This window comes from Stegostoma tigrinum, chromosome 4 (assembly GCF_030684315.1).
Source record: "Stegostoma tigrinum isolate sSteTig4 chromosome 4, sSteTig4.hap1, whole genome shotgun sequence".
Lineage (NCBI taxonomy): Eukaryota > Metazoa > Chordata > Chondrichthyes > Orectolobiformes > Stegostomatidae > Stegostoma > Stegostoma tigrinum.
The window spans coordinates 10,800,654-10,821,770 of record NC_081357.1 but is presented as its reverse complement, the minus strand read 5'-3'; the positions used below and the strand labels follow the sequence as shown (position 1 = coordinate 10,821,770).

Here is a 21,117-nt window from a genome sequence, read left to right as displayed (position 1 = left end):
GACATGTTCCATTGTTAGATTATCTGACATTAATGTATTGTGAATGACTTTGGTTTGCGTTGCAATGCCCGAGTCACAAAGTCACTACATTTCAACAACAACCAGCATTTATATAGCACCTTTAACAGCATGAAACACGTCAAGGCACTTTGCAGGATCTTTATGATTCATCGTAAGTATTTCCTCCAAAGATGCAATTGATAAAAAGCAAAGGTTCATCTTTACCTGAACAGTTGGTAAAATTCATTTGATTTCAGAGTGAGTTGTTACTCTATTACTTTTTGTACAGTGTGAATTTTAACCAAATTCATTCTCTGCAGTGTTACCATCTGCACTGAGTTTGAGCTGACCCCAAGTCCTTGTTTTCAAGTTCCTATGTGCCCTCACCTCCATCTGTACTCGGGGCGCCTCTACCTTCAGCTGCACAGGCCCCGAGCTCTGAAATCCCTTTCCTAAACCTTACCATCTCACTCCCTCTCTCTCTCTCCTACCTGTTGGCCACTAGTCCTCAAATGTGGCTCAGCATCGGCTATGGTTGGATAATTGCATTTACGTAGCACCTTCGGGGGGCTCTGCAGCTCTAAACCATCATCGTGTAAAGCGATTCTTGTTGTTTGCCACACAGTAGCACCTTCGAAACGGCTGCCTGTCACTTACCCAGAAACTGATGAAGTAGATAAGCAGAACGGTGGGGATGCCTCCAAAACTGTTACCCTGCAGCACTGTGGACCCGCGCTCGAGGTTGAAGCAGTCGGTGCCATTGAATGCAGCAGCCCTCAAACCTCCGGGAATTCTCCTTAGCGCTTTCTCCATCACGGTGGGCGAGATCTGGAGAACGGGCAGCTTCCGGCAATTTCATCTGGAAGGCGATCCCGAAACAAATGGATCAACAAGAGGAGGAAATTGCAGCAAGTGTCTTTTCTCCCCCCACCACCCCTTCAATAAACATTATTACCCCGTTAGTGACAATTCACCCCCAAGGACGAAGGGCTTCAGTTATGCAAGAGAGAACAGAATGTTACTCCTCATAATAGACCAATGGTGAAGGATAAAACAAAACTATTTATTGACAGAGATAACAAACAAGCTAAACTCATACCAGATGTGAAATGTTAACTCAGTTTCTCTCTCCACAGACCCACAAGCGTAAAACTTAGAACAGCACAGCACAGGGACAGCCCTTCGGCCCACCTTGATTTTGCCGTCCAAGGTGACATCTAAACCAATCCCATCTGCCTGCACATGGTGCGTATCCCGCTATCCCCTACTCGTTCATGAGTCTGTCTAAATGCCTCTTATACTTTGCTAAATTCATCTGTTTCTACCACCTCCCCTGGCAGCACATTCCATGCACCTACCACCCTCTGATAAAAAACGTGCCTTGCACATCTCCTTTAAACTTTCCCCTCCTCATCTTAAGACTATGCCCTTCATTATTTGACATTTCCACCCTGGGCAAAAGACTCCGACTATCCACCATATCCATGCCTCTCATAATTCTGTATTCTTCGATCAGGTCACCCCTCAGACTCCAACACTCTAGCGAAAACAATCCAAGTTTTTTCCAATCTCTCATTATTGCTAATAAACTTCAATCCAAGCAACATTCTGGTAAAGATAATAAAATGTGAGGCTGGATGAACACAGCAGGCCCAGCAGCATCTCAGGAACACAAAAGCTGACGTTTCGGGCCTAGACCCTTCATCAGAGAGGGTCATTTTGTGCTCCTGAGATGCTGCTGGGCCTGCTGTGTTCATCCAGCCTCACATTTTATTATCTTGGATTCTCCAGCATCTGCAGTTCCCATTATCTCTGATACAACATTCTGGTAAACCTCTTTTGTATCCCCTCCAAAGCCTCCGTATCTTTCCTTAGTGTGTTAACCAAAACTGCACAGATATTCTGATGTGGGCTGACTAAGGTTTTATATAGTCGCAACATGACTGCCACCTTTCATACTCAGTGCTCTGACTGGTGAAGGTGAGCATGTTGTATGCCTTCTTTATCACCTTACCTACTTGTGCTGCCACCTCCAGGAAGCTGTGGGACTTGTATCCCAAGCTCCCTCTGTATATCAATGCTCCTAAAGGTCCTGCTATTTCCTGCTTACTTTCATCTTGCATTTGACCTCCCAAAATGCAACACCTCACACTTGTCTGGGTTAAACTCCATCTAACTTTCCAACTGATCTATATCCTGCTGTATCTTCTGACAACATTCCACCCTATCCTCTACTCCGCTGATTTTTGTGTCTTCTGCAAACTTACTAAAGCATTAACTTACTGAACAATTTCATTCAAATCACTTACACGTTATTACAAACAACAGTGGTCATAGAACTGATCATAGAACATAGCTAGTCCACCCCAATCCGAGCAACTTCCAGGCAAACATCTTGTGAACCCCCTCCAAAGCCACCACATCCTTCGTATAACATGGCGATCAGAATTGAACACAAAATCTGAAGGGTACCCTAACCAAAGTCTTATAAAGCTGCGATAACAAAGTGTGGAGCTGGATGAACACAGCAGGCCAAGCAGCATCTCAGGAGCACAAAAGCTGACATTTCGGGCCGAGACCATTCATCAAAAAAGGGGGATGGGGTGAGGGTTCTGAAATAAGTAGGGAGAGAGGGAGAGGCGGGTCAAAGATGGATAGAGGAGAAGATTGGTGGTGAGGAGAGTGTGGGTGGGGAGGTGGGGAGGGGATAGGTCAGTCCAGAGAGGACGGACAGATCAAGGGGGCGGGATGAGGTTAGTAGGTGGGAAATGGAGGTGCGGCTTGGGGTGGGAGGAGGGGATGGGTGAGAGGAAGAATGAGTTAGGGAGGCGGGGACGAGCTGGGCTGGTTTTGGGATGCAGCGGGGGGAGGGGAGATTTTGAAGCTGGCGAAATCTACATTGATACAGGGTTCCCAAGCCGAATATGAGTTGCTGTTCCTGCAATCTTCGGGTGGCATCATTGTGGCACTGCAGGAGGCCCATGATGGACATGTCATCTGAGGAATGGGAGGGGGAGTGGAAATGGTTTGTGACTGGGAGGTGCAGTTGTTTATTGTGAACCGAGCGGAGGTGTTCTGCAAAGTGGTCCCCAAGCCTCCGCTTGGTTTCCCCAATGTAGAGGTAGCCACACCGGGTATAGCGGATTCAGTATACCACATTGGTAGATGTGCAGGTGAACCTCTGCTCGATGTGGAAAGTCACCTTGGGGCCTGGGATAGGGGTGAGGGAGGTGGTGTGGGGGCAGGTGTAGCACTTCCTATGGTTGCAGGGGAAGGTGCCGGGGGTGGGGAGGCTGAAAGGGTGTGTGGAGCGGACAAGGGAGTCGAGGAGAGAGTGGTCTCTCCGGAAAGCAGACAAGGGTGGGGATGGAAAAAATGTCTTGGGTGGTGGGGTCGGATTGTAGATGGCGGAAGTGTCGGAGGATGATGCGTTGTATCCGGAGGTTGGTAGGGTGGTGTGTGAGAACGAGGGGGATCCTCTTTGGGTGGTTGTGGCGGGGGCGGGGTGTGAGGGATGTGTTGCGGGAAATGCGGGAGACGCGGTCAAGGGGGTTCTTGATCACTGCCGGGGGGAAGTTGCGGTCCTTGAAGAACTTGGACATCTGGGACGTGCGGGAGTGGAATGCCTCATCCTGGGAGCAAATGCGGCGGAGGCGAAGGAATTGGGAATAGGGGGTGGAATTTTTGCAGGAAGGTGGGTGGGAGGAGGTGTATTCCAGGTAGCTGTGGGAGTCGGTGGCCTTGAAATGGACATCGGTTTCTAGCTGGTTACCTGAGGTGAAGACTGAGAGGTACAATCCGACCCCACCACTAAAGACATTTCTCCATCCCCACCCTCGTCCGCCTTCCGGAGAGACCACTCTCTCCGTGACTCCTTTGTTCGCTCCACACTCCCCTCCAACCCCACCACACCCGACACCTTCCCCTGCAACTGCAGGAAGTGCTACACCTGCCCCCATACCTCCTCCCTCACCCCTATCCCAGGCTCCAAGATGGCTTTCCACATCAAGTAGATATTAACCTGCACATCTGCCAATGTGATATACTGTATCCACTGTACCTGGTGTGGCTTCCTCTACATTGGGAAACCAAGCGGAGGCTTGGGGACCGCTTTGCAGAACACCTACGCTCAGTTCGCAATAAACAACTGCACCTCCCAGTCGCGAACCATTTCAACTCCCCCTCCCATTCTTTAGACAACATGTCCATCATGGGCCTCCTGCAGTGCCATAATGATGCCACCCGTAGGTTGCGGGAACAGCAACTCATATTCCGCTTGGGAACCCTGCAGCCCAGTGGTATCAATGTGGATTTCACCAACTTCAAAATCTCCCCTTCCCCCACTGCATCCCAAAACCAGCCCAGCTCGTCCCTGCCTGCTTAACCTGTTCTTCCTCCCACCTCGAGCCGCACCTCCATTTCCTACCTACTAACCTCATTCTGCCCCCTTGACATGTCCGACCTCCCCGGACTCCCCTCCCCACCTCCCCACCCATACTCTCCTCTCCACCTATCTTCTCCTCTATGTATCTTCGGTCCACCTCCCCCCGTCTCCCTATTTATTTCAGAATCCTCACCCATCCCCCTTTTCTGAGGAAGGGTCTAGGCCCGAAACGTCAGCTTTTGTGCTCCTAAAATGCTGCTTGGCCTGCTGTGTTCATCCAGCTCCACACTTTGTTATCTCGGATTCTCCAGCATCTGCAGTTCCCATTATCTCTTCTAAAGCTGCAACATGGTATCCTGTACTCAATTCCCTGAGTCAAAGGCAAGCATGCCATACACCTTCTAGTTACCTGGCCACCTTCAGGGAGCTATGGACTTGAACCCCAAGATCCCACTGTACATCAATGCTGTTCAGAGCCCTGCCATTAACGTATACTTTTCTTTAACATTTGATCTCCCAAAGTGCAGCACCTCACACTGACCTGGATTAAACTTCATCTGTTATTTCTCCGCCCATATCTACAACTGATCTATATCCTGTTGTATCCTTTGACAACCTTCTACACTATCCACAACTCCATTGATCATTGTATCCTCTGCAAACTTACTAATCCACCCATCTACATATGTAGAACACCACTGGTCACAGACCTCCAGTCAGAAAACCTCCCCCTCCACAGCTACCTTCTGTCTTCTGTGACCAAACCAATTTTATACCCAACTCACTGTCAATCGCAGATGATTTAATCTTCTCGACCAACCATAAGGGACCTTGCAAATGCCTGAGTGAAGTCCATGTGACAAAATACACTGCCCTATCCTCAATTATCTTTGTCACTTCCTCAAAAAACTCAATCAAATTTGAGACAGGACCTTCCCCACACAAAGCCATGCTGACTATCTCTCAGAAGTCCATTACTTTCCAAATGTGAGTATATCCCGTCCCAAGACTCTTCTCCAATAATTTTCCTACCACCAATGTAGGGCCCACCATCCTATAATTTCCTGCCCTTCCTGAACAGAGGAGCATCATTGCCATTCTCCAGTCTTCTGAGGCCTGACCTCTGGCTAAGGAGGATACAAAGATCTCTGTCAGCAATCTCCTGCCTTGCCTCCCTCAGCGTCCTGGGATAGAACCCATCAGGCCCTGGGAACTTATCTACTTTCACGTTTATCAAGACAGCCAACACCTCCTCCTTCTCAATATCAGATATGCTTCAGAGAGTCAGCACACCCCTCCCTCATCTTACCATTATCCATGTGCTTCTCCTTGGTGAATATCGATGCAAATGACCTCACACACTTCCCCTTTTTCACACATTTTTAATTAGAATTCCTCGAGCATCAGAGGCTAAGGGTGGGGAGGTTCTTACAGAGGTTTATAAAACCATGAGGGGCATTGATTCGGTGAACAGTCAAGGTCTTTTCCCCAGGATAGGGCAATCCAAAACTAGAGGGCACAGCTTTAAGTGAGGGGGGAAAGATTTAGAAGGGAACTGAGGGGCAACTTTTTCCACACAGAGGGTGCTGTGTGTATGGGATGAGCTGCCAGAGGAAGTGGTGGAGGCTGGTATAATTACAACATTTAAAAAGGCATCTGGATGGGTATGTGTATAGAGGGATATGGGCCAAATTCCGGAAAATAGGAGTACTCAAGTTTAGGACTCCTGGTCAGCATGGATGAGTCAGGCCGAAGGGTCAGTTTCCATGCTATATAACTCCATGGCTCTGTGACACATAAATATCCCCCTCTGTCCTTGAGTGGATCTACCCTATTCCTGGCTCCCCTCTTGCTCCTAATATACGTGTAAAACGCCTGGGGATCCTCCCTAATTTTATTCACCAAGGACACTTCGTGGTCCCTTTCAGCCCTTCTAATTTTGTCTTCAATTTCTTTTCTACTTCCTTTATAATCCTCAAGGGCCTTGTCTGATTTCGGTTGCTAAACCTTACAAATGCTTCCTTTTTCTTTTTGATTCAGTTTTCAAACTCTCTTGTCATTCCGGGTTTCCTGAATCTTGCTATGATCACTCTTCATCCTCGCAGGAACATGCTGGTCCTGAACTCTCAACAACTGCCTTTAAAAGGCTCCCACATGTGGGATTACCATCAGACAGCCACACGCCTATCTAGTTTCTGCCTAGTGCTGTTGTAATTAGCTTTCTCCCAATGTAGCATTTTCACCCGAGGACCAGTCTTACTCTTATCTCCAATTATCCTAAAACATACAGAATTATGATCACTGTTCCCAAAATGCCCCCTCACTGAAACTTCAATCACCTGGTCAGGCTTCTTCCCTAGTTGGACTATTTAAATACTGTTTGAAGAACCCCTCCTGGATGCAATTAACAAATTCTGCCCCATCTAAGCCCCTGGCACTAAGGGAGTTCCAGTGAATATTGGGGAAGTTAAAATTACCATCACAACTACATTTTTCCATGGCCTGCTTACATATATTTCCCTCTATCTATGGCTGGCTGTTGGGGGGCTTATAGTATAATGCTATCACAGTGATTGCACCTTTCATACTCCTGACCTATAGTATGCATAGGTCTCACTGGATGAACCCTCCAACATGTCCTCTCTCAGTACAGCTGTGACAATCTCCTTAATCAATAATGTAACTCCTCCCCCCTCACATTTTACATCCCTCCCTATTGTGCCTGAAATGTATAAACTCTGCAATGTAGAGCTGCCAGTCCTGCCCTTCTCTCAACCAAGTTTCTGTAATAACTACAACATCGTAGTCCCATGCACTAATCCAGGCTCGAAGCTTGTCTGCCTTCCCTGTCACACACCTTGCATCAAAATAAATACATTTCAGACCATCTGTCCCATTGTGTTCATTAACCTGGTTCGGTCTGTTCTTCCTATTAGACTTAACTTGGTTTAACCGCTACCTTCTCCTCAAATGCTCCACATGCTGACCTACTGCTCTGGTTCTCAATCCTGTGCCACATTAGTTTACATTCTCCCAAGTGGGACCAGCGAAATCTACCTGCCAGGACATTGGTGCAATATTAGTAAGTTTTCTGTATATACCCCGGTCTCTGTCTCACACCTCTGTTAGAATTGTACACTTTCATCTTACATTGCCTGTTCAAACTTACTACTTCTAACTTGTGTGTTAAATTTCATTAGCTACATGTCCATCAATCCTACCAGCCTGTTCATATCCTCCTGAAGACTGTCCTATTTCCCTCACAGCTCACAGCAATAATACGATTTCCCAGTTTTTGTGTCATCTGTAAATCGTACCCTGCACATCCATTTGTAGAGAAGCAGTAATCCTTTCACCGACCTTTGGTGAGCTCCACAATAAACTTTCATTCATTCTGAGAGACCCTCGGCAGCCACACGATTTCAGAACTGCAAATTTTGCAGATGTGAGACGGCACAGATGCGGCCAGACCTGCTGAGTCGCTGTAGCTCGTTCTGTCTGTAACTCACTATGACTTCTCCATCTCCTCTGACTCAGCTGACTTTGTGTCAAAGCTCACAGTGCCCTTTTCATCCCACGTGCTTCGGTTATCGACTGCCAAGTCTGTTCGTCACACTGTGGCAGACTGCTTTTGGGGAAAACGATACACTACAACAATGAGAAAGAATTACCACTTCAACTAAACATGGCCTACCCAAAACAAATCCCACGCTGGCTTCCTCTCATTAATCCACTCTCGTGCGAGCAACTTAATTTTCCAGATTACCAATGTTAAAAGCTTTCCCACCAGCAAGGTTAAAACACTGGCCCAAAACAATCAGGAGGTAATCATATAATTAAATCCAGCAACAAGTTCAGGAGGTGGCTTTTTATCTCCTCAGCGCTGGAGGGGGCGGGGGTGCTCTGTGATTTAAAATTAGGGGTCACTCCTCCTTCAGGACAGTGACGAGGAGAGATCATCTCTCTCAGAGTCTGTGTGACGTTGATTTATTCACTCATGGGCATCGCTGGCCAGGCCATCATGCATTGCCCCGTCCCTAGCTGCCCCTTGAGGAAGTGGCGGTGAGCTGCCTTCTTGAAACGCTGCACTCCATGTGCCGTAGGGTCACCCACGATGCCAGAGGAATTTCCAGGGTTTTGACCCAACAACAGTGAAGGAGCAGCGACATATTTCCACGTCAGGATGGTGAGTGGCTTGGCGGGTGGCTTGCAAGTGGCGGTGTTCCAATGTATCTGCTGCCCTTGTCCTTCTAGATGGAAGTGGTGAGCTTCTGCCGTGCATTTTGTAGATAGTACACAGAGTGTCGGTGGTGGAGGGAGTGGATGCCTGTGGATGTGGTGTCAGTCGAGCGGGCTGCTTGGTCCTGGGTGGTCTCAAACCTCTTGAATCCTGACCTGTGCCTTGTAACTGGTAGACAGGCTCTGGGGAGCCAAGTGGCAAGTTACTGACTGGCTTTTTGATTTTGGAATTGTCTGCTGCAGAGGGAGGTGGAGGCAAGTATCTTTAAGTCTGAGGTGGACAGATTCTTGTGGGACAAAGGAATCAAGGGTCATATGGGGCAGAAGGGAAATTCAAAACACTAACAGCCCTCGATCTTTTGGAACGGCACAGCAGGACTGAGAGGCCGAACAGCCCGCTTTGGGCCCTACTTGTGCAGACCAAGGGAATACACCATTGTCTGAAGTACCATCAAAGGCAATAAGGATACAATCACATCAAATGGATGCTAGGAATCACAGAAGGGGCAAATGAGTAGGAATCAGACCTCTTGGGGGGGTGGGTGGACTTTGAATGGGAGTGGGCTTAGGGCAGGTCATCTGGGCAGAAATCAATGCCAGAAATTAGATCCCAATCTCCTTTATCCAAGGAACTGAAGCCCCCTATGATGGAGACGGTTTGAGGTTCTCACCCTCCCTCGATAAAGAAAAACTACTTCCTAATTTCAATCTTGAACGGTCAAGATTGGGACTTCCCTGTTCTGGATTTCCCCCGAGGAAAACGAACGAATCGCATCTTTACAAACAGCTTGATCCGATCGCCCTCAAACAGCAGTCAAACCAAAGCCAATCCCCTTCAGACAACTACGTTCAGAAAGATCCAGGCCTTTCATTCGATTACCATATCCGCCCCTCGTCTGGAAAAATTCATTCGTTGTCGAACACTGGAATGTGAAAAAGAGTCTAAACGACTCCTTGCTTCAACGTTCAAATGGTTCCTTGACACTGTTTCTATAATCGCCCTCACTTTCAGAAAAGTACCGATTGTGGTGAAAGTAGAAACCAAACCACTGAAACTTCTGATGTCCCTCCCTACAACTCTATCAGGAATAACCTCCTGGGTAATTCAATAAGGAACAGCAGCTGAATCAGAATGAGTCAGAAACTCGGTTCGATGCAAAGGCAGAACAGGGCGGAGGGAGGGCAGTACTGAGGGAGGGCAGCACAGGCACTCTCTAGAACTCAGAGCACAAGCCTTATGGAACTCATTGCTACAGATGGCTGCTAAAGTCAAGTCACTGAGTGTATTTAAGACCGAGTTAGCTCGGTTCTCAATTAATAAGGGGATCAAGAATTATGGGGAGAAGGCAGGAGAAGGGGGTTCAGAAACATCGGCCATAATTGAAAGGTAGACCAGATTTGATGGGCCGGATGGCCTAATTCTGTTCACGTATCTCACGATCTTATGGAGGGCAGCACAGGGGGAGAGGCAATGTGGAGGGGGGGGGGGCAGATGGGGGGTAGCACAGAGCGAGGGTAGAGGCAGTGCAGCGCAGAGGGTATGCAGTGCACAGATGGAGATAACACAGCGTGGAGCTGGAGGAACACAGCAGGCCAGGCAGCATCAGAGCAGCAGGAAAGTTGACGTTTCGGGTCAGGACCCTTCTTCAGACCTGCTGTGCTCCTTCAGCTCCACGCTGTGTTATCTCTGACTCCTAGAACATAGAACACTACAGCGCAGTGCAGGGCCTTCGGCCCTCAATGTCGCACCGACCTGTGAAACCAATCTGAAGCCCATCTAACCTACACTATTCCATTATTATCCATATGTTTTTCCAATGACCATTTAAATGCCCTTAAAGTTGACGAGTCTACTACTGTTGCAGGCAGGGCATTCCACGCCCTTACTACTCTGAGTAAAAAACCTACCTCTGACATCTGTCCTATATCTATCACCCCTCAATTTAAAAACGATGCCTCCTCGTGCTAGCCATCACCATCTGAGGAAAAATGCTCTCACTGTCCACCCTATCTAATCTTCTGATCATCTTGTATGTCTCTATTAAGTCACCTCTTAACCTTCTCTCTAATGAAAACAGCCTCAAGTCCCTCAGCCTTTCCTTGTAAGACCTTCCCTCCATACCAGGCAACATCCTGGAAAATCTCCTCTGCACCCTTTCCAAAGCTTCCACATCGACAGTTCATACTGTCTCTGAGTAAGTTATATAACAGCACTGAAGGAGTACAGCACTGAGGGAATGCAGCGCAGAGAGAGGGAAACCCAGAGGACACACAGTAGTGAGGGAGGAGAGAGCTGAGGGACAGATGCTCGGTCAGAGGTACCATCCATCAGGCAAGCTATTTAAACTGGATCCTCAGGTGGAGATGTGAAATGGACTGGCTCTATGTCAGGGAAGTGTAGAGTCACCTCTCTGTGTCCCATCAATCTTCACCCAAGAAACAGATTCACTTTGATGAAATCATTAGCTCAGTGCAAGTTTCCATCCCTCAGTCCTCAGGACAACATCACAGTGGCATGGGATGCACTTTGTGCGACAGGCCGTGACAAAACTGACCAGCAGAGCGGACAGGGCTGTGGGGGAGAGGTTACTGACCAACAGAGTGGACAGGGCTGTGGGAGGGGAGGGGTTACTGACCAGCAGAGTGGACAGGGCTGTGGGAGGGGAGGGGTTACTGACCAACAGAGTGGACAGGGCTGTGGGGGGGGGGGGGGTTACTGACCAACAGAGTGGACAGGGCTGTGGGAGGGGAGGGGTTACTGACCAACAGAGTGGACAGGGCTGTGGGAGGGGAGGGGTTACTTACCAACAGAATGGACAGGGCTGTGGGAGGGGAGGGGTTACTGACCAACAGAATGGACAGGGCTGTGGGGGGGGGGGGGTTACTGACCAACAGAGTGGACAGGGCTGTAGGAGGGGGGTTACTGACCAGCAGAGTGGACAGGGCTGTGGGAGGGGAGTTACTGACCAACAGAGTGGACAGGGCTGTGGGAGGGGAGGGGTTACTGACCAGCAGAGTGGACAGGGCTGTGGGAGGGGTGTTACTAACCAACAGAGTGGACAGTGCTGTGGGAGGGGGGTTACTGACCCAGAGTGGACAGGGCTGTGGGAGGGGAGGGGTTACTGACCAGCAGAGTGGACAGGGCTGTGGGAGGGGGGTTACTGACCAACAGAGTGGACAGGGCTGTGGGAGGGGAGGGGTTACTGACCAACAGGGTGGACAGGGCTGTGGGAGGGGAGGGGTTACTGACCAACAGAGTGGACAGGGCTGTGGGAGGGGGCTTACTGACCAGCAGAGTGGACAGGGCTGTGGGAGGGGGGTTACTGACCAACAGAGTGGACAGGACTGTGGGGGGGTGGCGTTACTGACCAACAGAGTGGACAGGACTGTGGGAGGGGAGGGGTTACTGACCAGCAGAGTGGACAGGGCTGTGGGAGGGGAGGGGTTACTGACCAACAGAGTGGACAGGACTGTGGGGGGTTGGGGGTTACTGACCAACAGAGTGGACAGGACTGTGGCGGGGGGGTTACTGACCAACAGAGTGGACAGAGCTGTGTGGCGATAATACTGACCCAGAGTGTGGACATGGCAGTGGGGTGGGAGGGGGGGGGGATACTGACCCAGAGAATGGACAGGGCTGTGGGGTGGGGGCTGGGGGGATACTGACCCAGAGAATGGACAGGGCAGTGGGGTGGGGGGGGGGGCGGATACTGACCCAGAGAATGGACAGGGCTGTGGGGTGGGGGCTGGGGGGATACTGATCCACAGAGTGTACAGGGCTGTGGGGTGGGGGCTGGGGGGATACTGACCCAGAGAATGGACAGGGCTGTGGGGTGGGGGCTGGGGGGTACTGATCCACAGAGTGTACGGGGCTGTGGGGTGGGGGCTGGGGGGATACTGACCCACAGAGTGTACGGGGCTGTGGGGTGGGGGCTGGGGGGATACTGCCCCAGAGAATGGACAGGGCTGTGGGGTGGGAGCTGGGGGGAGGATACTGACCCAGAGAGTGGGCAGGGCTGTGGGGTGGGGGCTGGGGGGATACTGACCCAGAGAATGGACAGGGCAGTGGGGTGGGGGGGGGGGGGGCGGATACTGACCCAGAGAATGGACAGGGCTGTGGGGTGGGGGCTGGGGGGATACTGATCCACAGAGTGTACAGGGCTGTGGGGTGGGGGCTGGGGGGATACTGACCCAGAGAATGGACAGGGCTGTGGGGTGGGGGCTGGGGGGTACTGATCCACAGAGTGTACGGGGCTGTGGGGTGGGGGCTGGGGGGATACTGACCCACAGAGTGTACGGGGCTGTGGGGTGGGGGCTGGGGGGATACTGCCCCAGAGAATGGACAGGGCTGTGGGGTGGGAGCTGGGGGGAGGATACTGACCCAGAGAGTGGGCAGGGCTGTGGGGTGGGGGCTGGGGGGATACTGACCCACAGAGTGTACGGGGCTGTGGGGTGGGGGCTGGGGTATACTGACCCACAGAGTGTACGGGGCTGTGGGGTGGGAGGGGGTTACTGACCCAGAGAATGGACAGGGCTGTGGGGTGTGGGCTGGTTGCTGCCAGCTGGCGAGCCCCGGACTAACGCGGGGAGAAAGTGCACAGCAGCAGGTGAGGAGAGAGTTTCTCGGAGCTGCCTGGGAACTGCTGCTCTCGGGCAAGTTTGCAATGGCCCCAGGAGCGGTTCGTAACGAAGGGAAACCCACCTGAGAGGGATTGCAAACTACCCCCGGGGTCGCTCCGTCATCTTTGCGCCTCCGTCGATCAGCAGCTTCTGTCGGTTCAGCCCATTTGGCTCCCGTACGCTTCCTGTTTTAAATGTCCTTTCTTAGCCGACCCCACCCAGTCAAATCACAACCAACAGAAAGTCAAAGCGAAAGGAAGCGGGCCTGGTTAGCAGCTGGAAGGCGAGAAACACTCAGCTCACTGGAGTACAGCAAGATCCCATGCGGGGCCACGATGCTGACCGTCTGGTGTAGCCGTCCTGCTGTAGGGGTTTTAGGGTTCCACTACACACACACACCCACATACACATACACCCTCACAAACACATACACACCCTCACACACACACATATACACACCCTCACACATACACCCTCACACACACATACACATACACCCTCACACACACATACACCCTCACACACACACACTCACACATACACCCTCACACACATACACCCTCACACATATATACACACACACCCTCACACACACACACCCTCACACACACATACACACACTCACACATACACCCTCACACACACATACACCCTCACACACACACACCCTCACACACACACACACACACACCCTCACACACACACACCCACATACACACACACATACACACCCTCACACATACAACCTCACACACACACACCCTCACACACACATACACACCCTCACACATACACCCTCACACACACACACCCTCACACACACATACACCCTCACACATATATACACACACACCCTCACACACACATACACCCTCACCCTCACACACACATACACCCTCACACACACACACCCTCACACACACTCACACATACACCCTCACACACATACACCCTCGCACATATATACACACACCCTCACACACACATACACACCCTCACACATACACCCTCACACACACATACACCCTCACACACACACACACACCCTCACACACATTCACACATACACCCTCACACACATACACCCTCACACACACACACACATACACCCTCACACATATATACACACACACCCTCACACACACACACACCCTCACACACACACCCTCACACATACACCCTCACACACACATACACCCTCACACACACCCTCACACACACACACATACATCCTCACACACATACACCCTCACACACACACACACCCACCCACACACACACCCACATACACACACACTCACACACATACACATACACCCTCACACACACACTCACACATACACCCTCACACACATACACCTCACACATATATACACACACCCTCACACACATGTATACACCCTCACACACACACACACCCTCACACACACACACACCCTCACACATATACACCCACACACACACACCCTCACACACACACACACCCTCACACATATACACCCTCACACACACACCCTCACACACACCCTCACACACATACACCTCACACATATATACACACACCCTCACACACACGTATACACCCTCACACACATACATACACCCTCACACACACACACCCTCACACACACACACCCTCACACACACACTCACACATACACCCTCACACACATACACCTCACACATATATACACACACACCCTCACACACATATATACACCCTCACACACACGCACACCCTCACACACCTACACATACACCCTCGCACACATACACATACGCCCTCACACACACACACATACACCCTCACACACACATACACACTCACACATAAGCCCTCATACACACACACACATATATACACCCTCACACACACACACATACACCCTCACACACACATACACCCTCACACGCTCACACACACATACACCCTCACACGCACACACACACATGTATACACCGTCACACACATACACATACACCGTCACACACAAACACATACAACCTCACACACACACATATATACACCCTCACACACACACACACATACACCCTCACACACACATACACCCTCACACACACACACATACACCCTCACACACATACACACACACACACTCACACACTCACACATACACCCTCACACACATACACCTCACACATATATACACCCTCACACACACACACAAATACACCCTCATACACACACATACACCCTCACACACATATACACCCTCACAGACATATACACCCTCACACACACACATACACCCTCACACACATATACACCCTCACACACATATACACCCTCACACACACATACAACATCACACATATACACCCTCACACACACACACACACCCTCACACGCTCACACACACATACACCCTCACACATATATACCCCCTCACACACACACACACACACACATATATACACCCTCATACACATATATATACACCCTCACACACATATACACCCTCACACACACATACACCCTCACACATGTACACCCTCACACATATATACCCCCTCACACACACACACATATATACACCCTCATACACATATATATACACCCTCACACACATATACACCCTCACACACACACATACACCCTCACACACACGTATATACACCCTCATACACATATATATACACCTTCACACACATATACAGCCTCACACACATATACACCCGCACACACACATACATCCTCACACATATACACACACACATACACCCTCACACGCACGCACGCACACACATACACCCTCATACACATATACACCCTCACACACACATACACCCTCACACACATACACCCTCAAACATATATACACCCTCACACACACACATACACTCTCACACACACACTCACACCCTCACACATATATACACCCTCACACACACACACACATATATACACCCTCACACACACATACACCCTCACACACACGTATATACACCCTCATACACATATATATACACCTTCACACACACATACACCCTCACACACACACATACACCCTCACACACACACATATACACCTTCTCATACATATACACCCTCACACACACATACACCCTCACACATACACCCTCACACACACATACACCCTCACACGCACACACACACATACACCCTCACACGCACACACACACATGTATACACCCTCACACACACGCATACACCCTCACACACACACATACACCCTCACACACCCATATACACCCTCACACATACACCCTCACAGACACACATACACCCTCACACACATATACACCCTCACAGACACATTCACCCTCACACACACATACACCCTCACACATATACACCCTCACACACACACACACACCCTCACACACACACTCACACATACACCCTCACACACATACACCTCACGCATATATACACACACACCCTCACACACATACACCTCACACATATATACACACACACCCTCACACACTTATATACACCCTCTCTCACAAACACACACACCCTCACACACACACACCCTCACACACATATATACACCCTCACACACACACTCACCCTCACACACACACTCACACATACACCCTCACACACATACACCTCACACATATATACACACACACCCTCACACACTTATATACACCCTCTCTCTCACACACACACACACCCTCACACACACACACACCCTCACGCACATATATACACCCTCACACACACACTCACCCTCTCACACACACACACACACCATCACACACATACACATACCCTCTCACACACACACTCACACATACACCCTCACACACATACACCTCACACATATATACACACACACCCTCACACACATATATACACCCTCACACACTCACACATACACCCTCACACACATACACCTCACACATATATACACACACACCCTCACACACATATATATATACCCTCACACACAGACACACACCCTCACACACATATATACACCCTCACTCACACACACACACACCCTCACACACACACCCTCACACGCACGCACACACATACACCCTCATACACATATACACCCTCACACACACATACACCCTCACACACATACACCCTCACACATATATACAACCTAACACACACACATACACTCTCACACACACACTCACACCCTCACACATATATACACCCTCACACACACACACACCCTCACACGCACACACACACATGTATACACCCTCACACACACACACATACACCCTCACACGCACATATACACCCTCACACATACACTCTCACACACACACATACACCCTCACTCTCATATACACCCTCACAGACACATACACCCTCACACACACATACACCCTCACACATATATACACCCTCACACACACACACATACACCCTCATACACACAAACATACACCCTCACACACACACACACACCCTCACACACACACACCCTCACACACACACACCCTCACACACATACACCCTCACACACACACTCACACATACACCCTCACACACATACACCTCACACATATATACACACACACCCTCACACACATATATACACCCTCACACACACACACACCCTCACACACACACACACCCTCACGCACATATATACACCCTCACACACACACTCACTCTCACGCACATATACACACCCTCACACACACACTCACACACACACCCTCACACACACACATACCCTCACACACATACACATCACCCTCACACACACACACACACCCTCACACACATACACCTCACACATATATACACACACACCCTCACACACATGTATACACCCTCACACACATACATACACCTTCACACACATACACCCTCACACACACACTCACTCACACACACACACCCTCACACACACACTCACACATACACCCTCACACACATACACCTCATACATATATACACACACACCCTCACACACATGTATACAACCTCACACACATACATACACCCTCACACACACACACACACCCTCACACACACACTCACACATACACCCTCACACACAAACACCTCACACATATATACACACACACCCTCACACACACACACACACCCTCACACACCTACACAGACAACCTCGCACACATACACATACACCCTCACACACACACACATACACCCTGACACATACACCTCACACCCACACACATACACCCTCACACACACAAACATACACCCTCACACACACATACACCCTCACACATACGCCCTCACACACGCACACACATATATACACCCTCACACACACACACATACACCCTCACACACACATACACCCTCACACACATACACAGTCACACACACGCATACACCCTCACACATATATACAACCTCACATGCACATATACACCCTCACACACACATACACCCTCACACACATACACATACACCCTCACACACACACACATACACCCTCACACACATACACCCACACACACACACACTCACACATACACCCTCACACACATACACCTCACACATATATACACCCTCACACACACACATATACACCCTCATACACACACATACACCCTCACACACACACACATATACACACATACTCCCTCACACACATATACACCCTCACACACACACACACACCCTCACACACATATACACCCTCACAGACATATACACCCTCACACACACACATACACCCTCATACGCATATACACCCTCACACACATATACACACACACACACACACATATATATATACCCTCACACACACACATACACCCTCACACACACACACACATACACACACACACACATACACCCACACACACACTCACACATACACCCTCACACACATATACACCCTCACACACATATACACCCTCACACACACATACAACATCACACATATACACCCTCACACACACACACACACCCTCACACGCTCACACACACATACACCCTCACACATATATACCCCCTCACACACACACACACACACACATATATACACCCTCATACACATATATATACACCCTCACACACATATACACCCTCACACACACATACACCCTCACACATATACACCCTCACACATATATACACCCTCACACACACACATACACCCTCACACACACGTATATACACCCTCATACACATATATATACACCTTCACACACATATACAGCCTCACACACATATACACCCGCACACACACATACATCCTCACACATATACACACACACATACACCCTCGCACGCACTCACATACACCCTCATACACATATACACCCTCACACACACATACACCCTCACACACATACACCCTCAAACATATATACACCCTCACACACACACATACACTCTCACACACACACTCACACCCTCACACATATATACACCCTCACACACACACACATATATACACCCTCACACACACACACACCCTCACACACACACCCTCACACGCACGCACACACATACACCCTCATACACATATACACCCTCACACACACATACACCCTCACACACATACACCCTCACACATATATACAACCTAACACACACACATACACTCTCACACACACACTCACACCCTCACACATATATACTCCCTCACACACACACACACGTATATACACCCTCACACACACATACACCCTCACACACACACATATACACACATACACCCTCACACACACATACACCCTCACACGCACACACACACATGTATACACCCTCACACACACACACATACATCCTCACGCACACACACATACACCCTCACACGCACATATACACCCTCACACATACACTCTCACACACACACATATACCCTCACTCTCATATACACCCTCACAGACACATACACCCTCACACACACATACACCCTCACACATATACACCCTCACACATATATACACCCTCACACACACACACATACACCCTCATACACACACACATACACCCTCACACACACACCCTCACACACACACACCCTCACACACACACACCCTCACACACATACACCCTCACACACACACTCACACATACACCCTCACACACATACACCTCACACAAATATACACACACACCCTCACACACATATATACACCCTCACACACACACACACCCTCACACACATACACACACACACCCTCACGCACATATATACACCCTCACACACACACTCACTCTCATGCACATATACACACCCTCACACACACACTCATCCTCACACACACACATACCCTCACACACATACACATCACCCTCACACACTCACACACACACACACCCTCACACACATACACCTCACACATATATACACACACACCCTCACACACATGTATACACCCTCACACACATACATACACCCTCACACACATACACCCTCACACACACACTCACACACACACCCTCACACACACACACCCTCACACACACACTCACACATACACCCTCACACACATACGCCTCACACATATATACACACACACCCTCACACACATGTATACAACCTCACACACATACATACACCCTCACACACACACACACACCCTCACACACACACTCACACATACACCCTCACACACATACACCTCACACATATATACACACACACCCTCACACACATATATACACCCTCACACACACACACACCCTCACACACCTACACAGACACCCTCGCACACATACACATACACCCTCACACACACACACATACACCCTCACACATACACCTCGCACCCACACACATACACCCTCACACACACAAACATACACCCTCACACACACATACACCCTCACACATACGCCCTCAAACACGCACACACATATATACACCCTCACACACACACACATACACACTCACACACACATACACCCTCACACA

The 21,117-nt window shown here is 49.6% G+C and overlaps 1 protein-coding gene across 1 annotated transcript in view; it reads right to left on the bottom strand.

Annotated features, from left to right (window-relative positions):
* LOC125452529 (CSC1-like protein 2) overlaps positions 1 to 13,445 on the bottom strand; it is a 65,001-nt gene extending 51,556 nt beyond the window's left edge. The window contains exons 1-2 of the mRNA XM_059645722.1: positions 13,326 to 13,445; positions 658 to 859 (exon numbers count right to left, since the gene is read on the bottom strand). Coding sequence (XP_059501705.1) covers positions 658 to 813 — 156 coding nt within the window. The 5' untranslated portion in view covers positions 814 to 859; positions 13,326 to 13,445. The remainder of the gene's footprint in view (positions 1 to 657; positions 860 to 13,325) is intronic.
* Between the last annotated feature and the right edge of the window lie 7,672 nt (positions 13,446 to 21,117).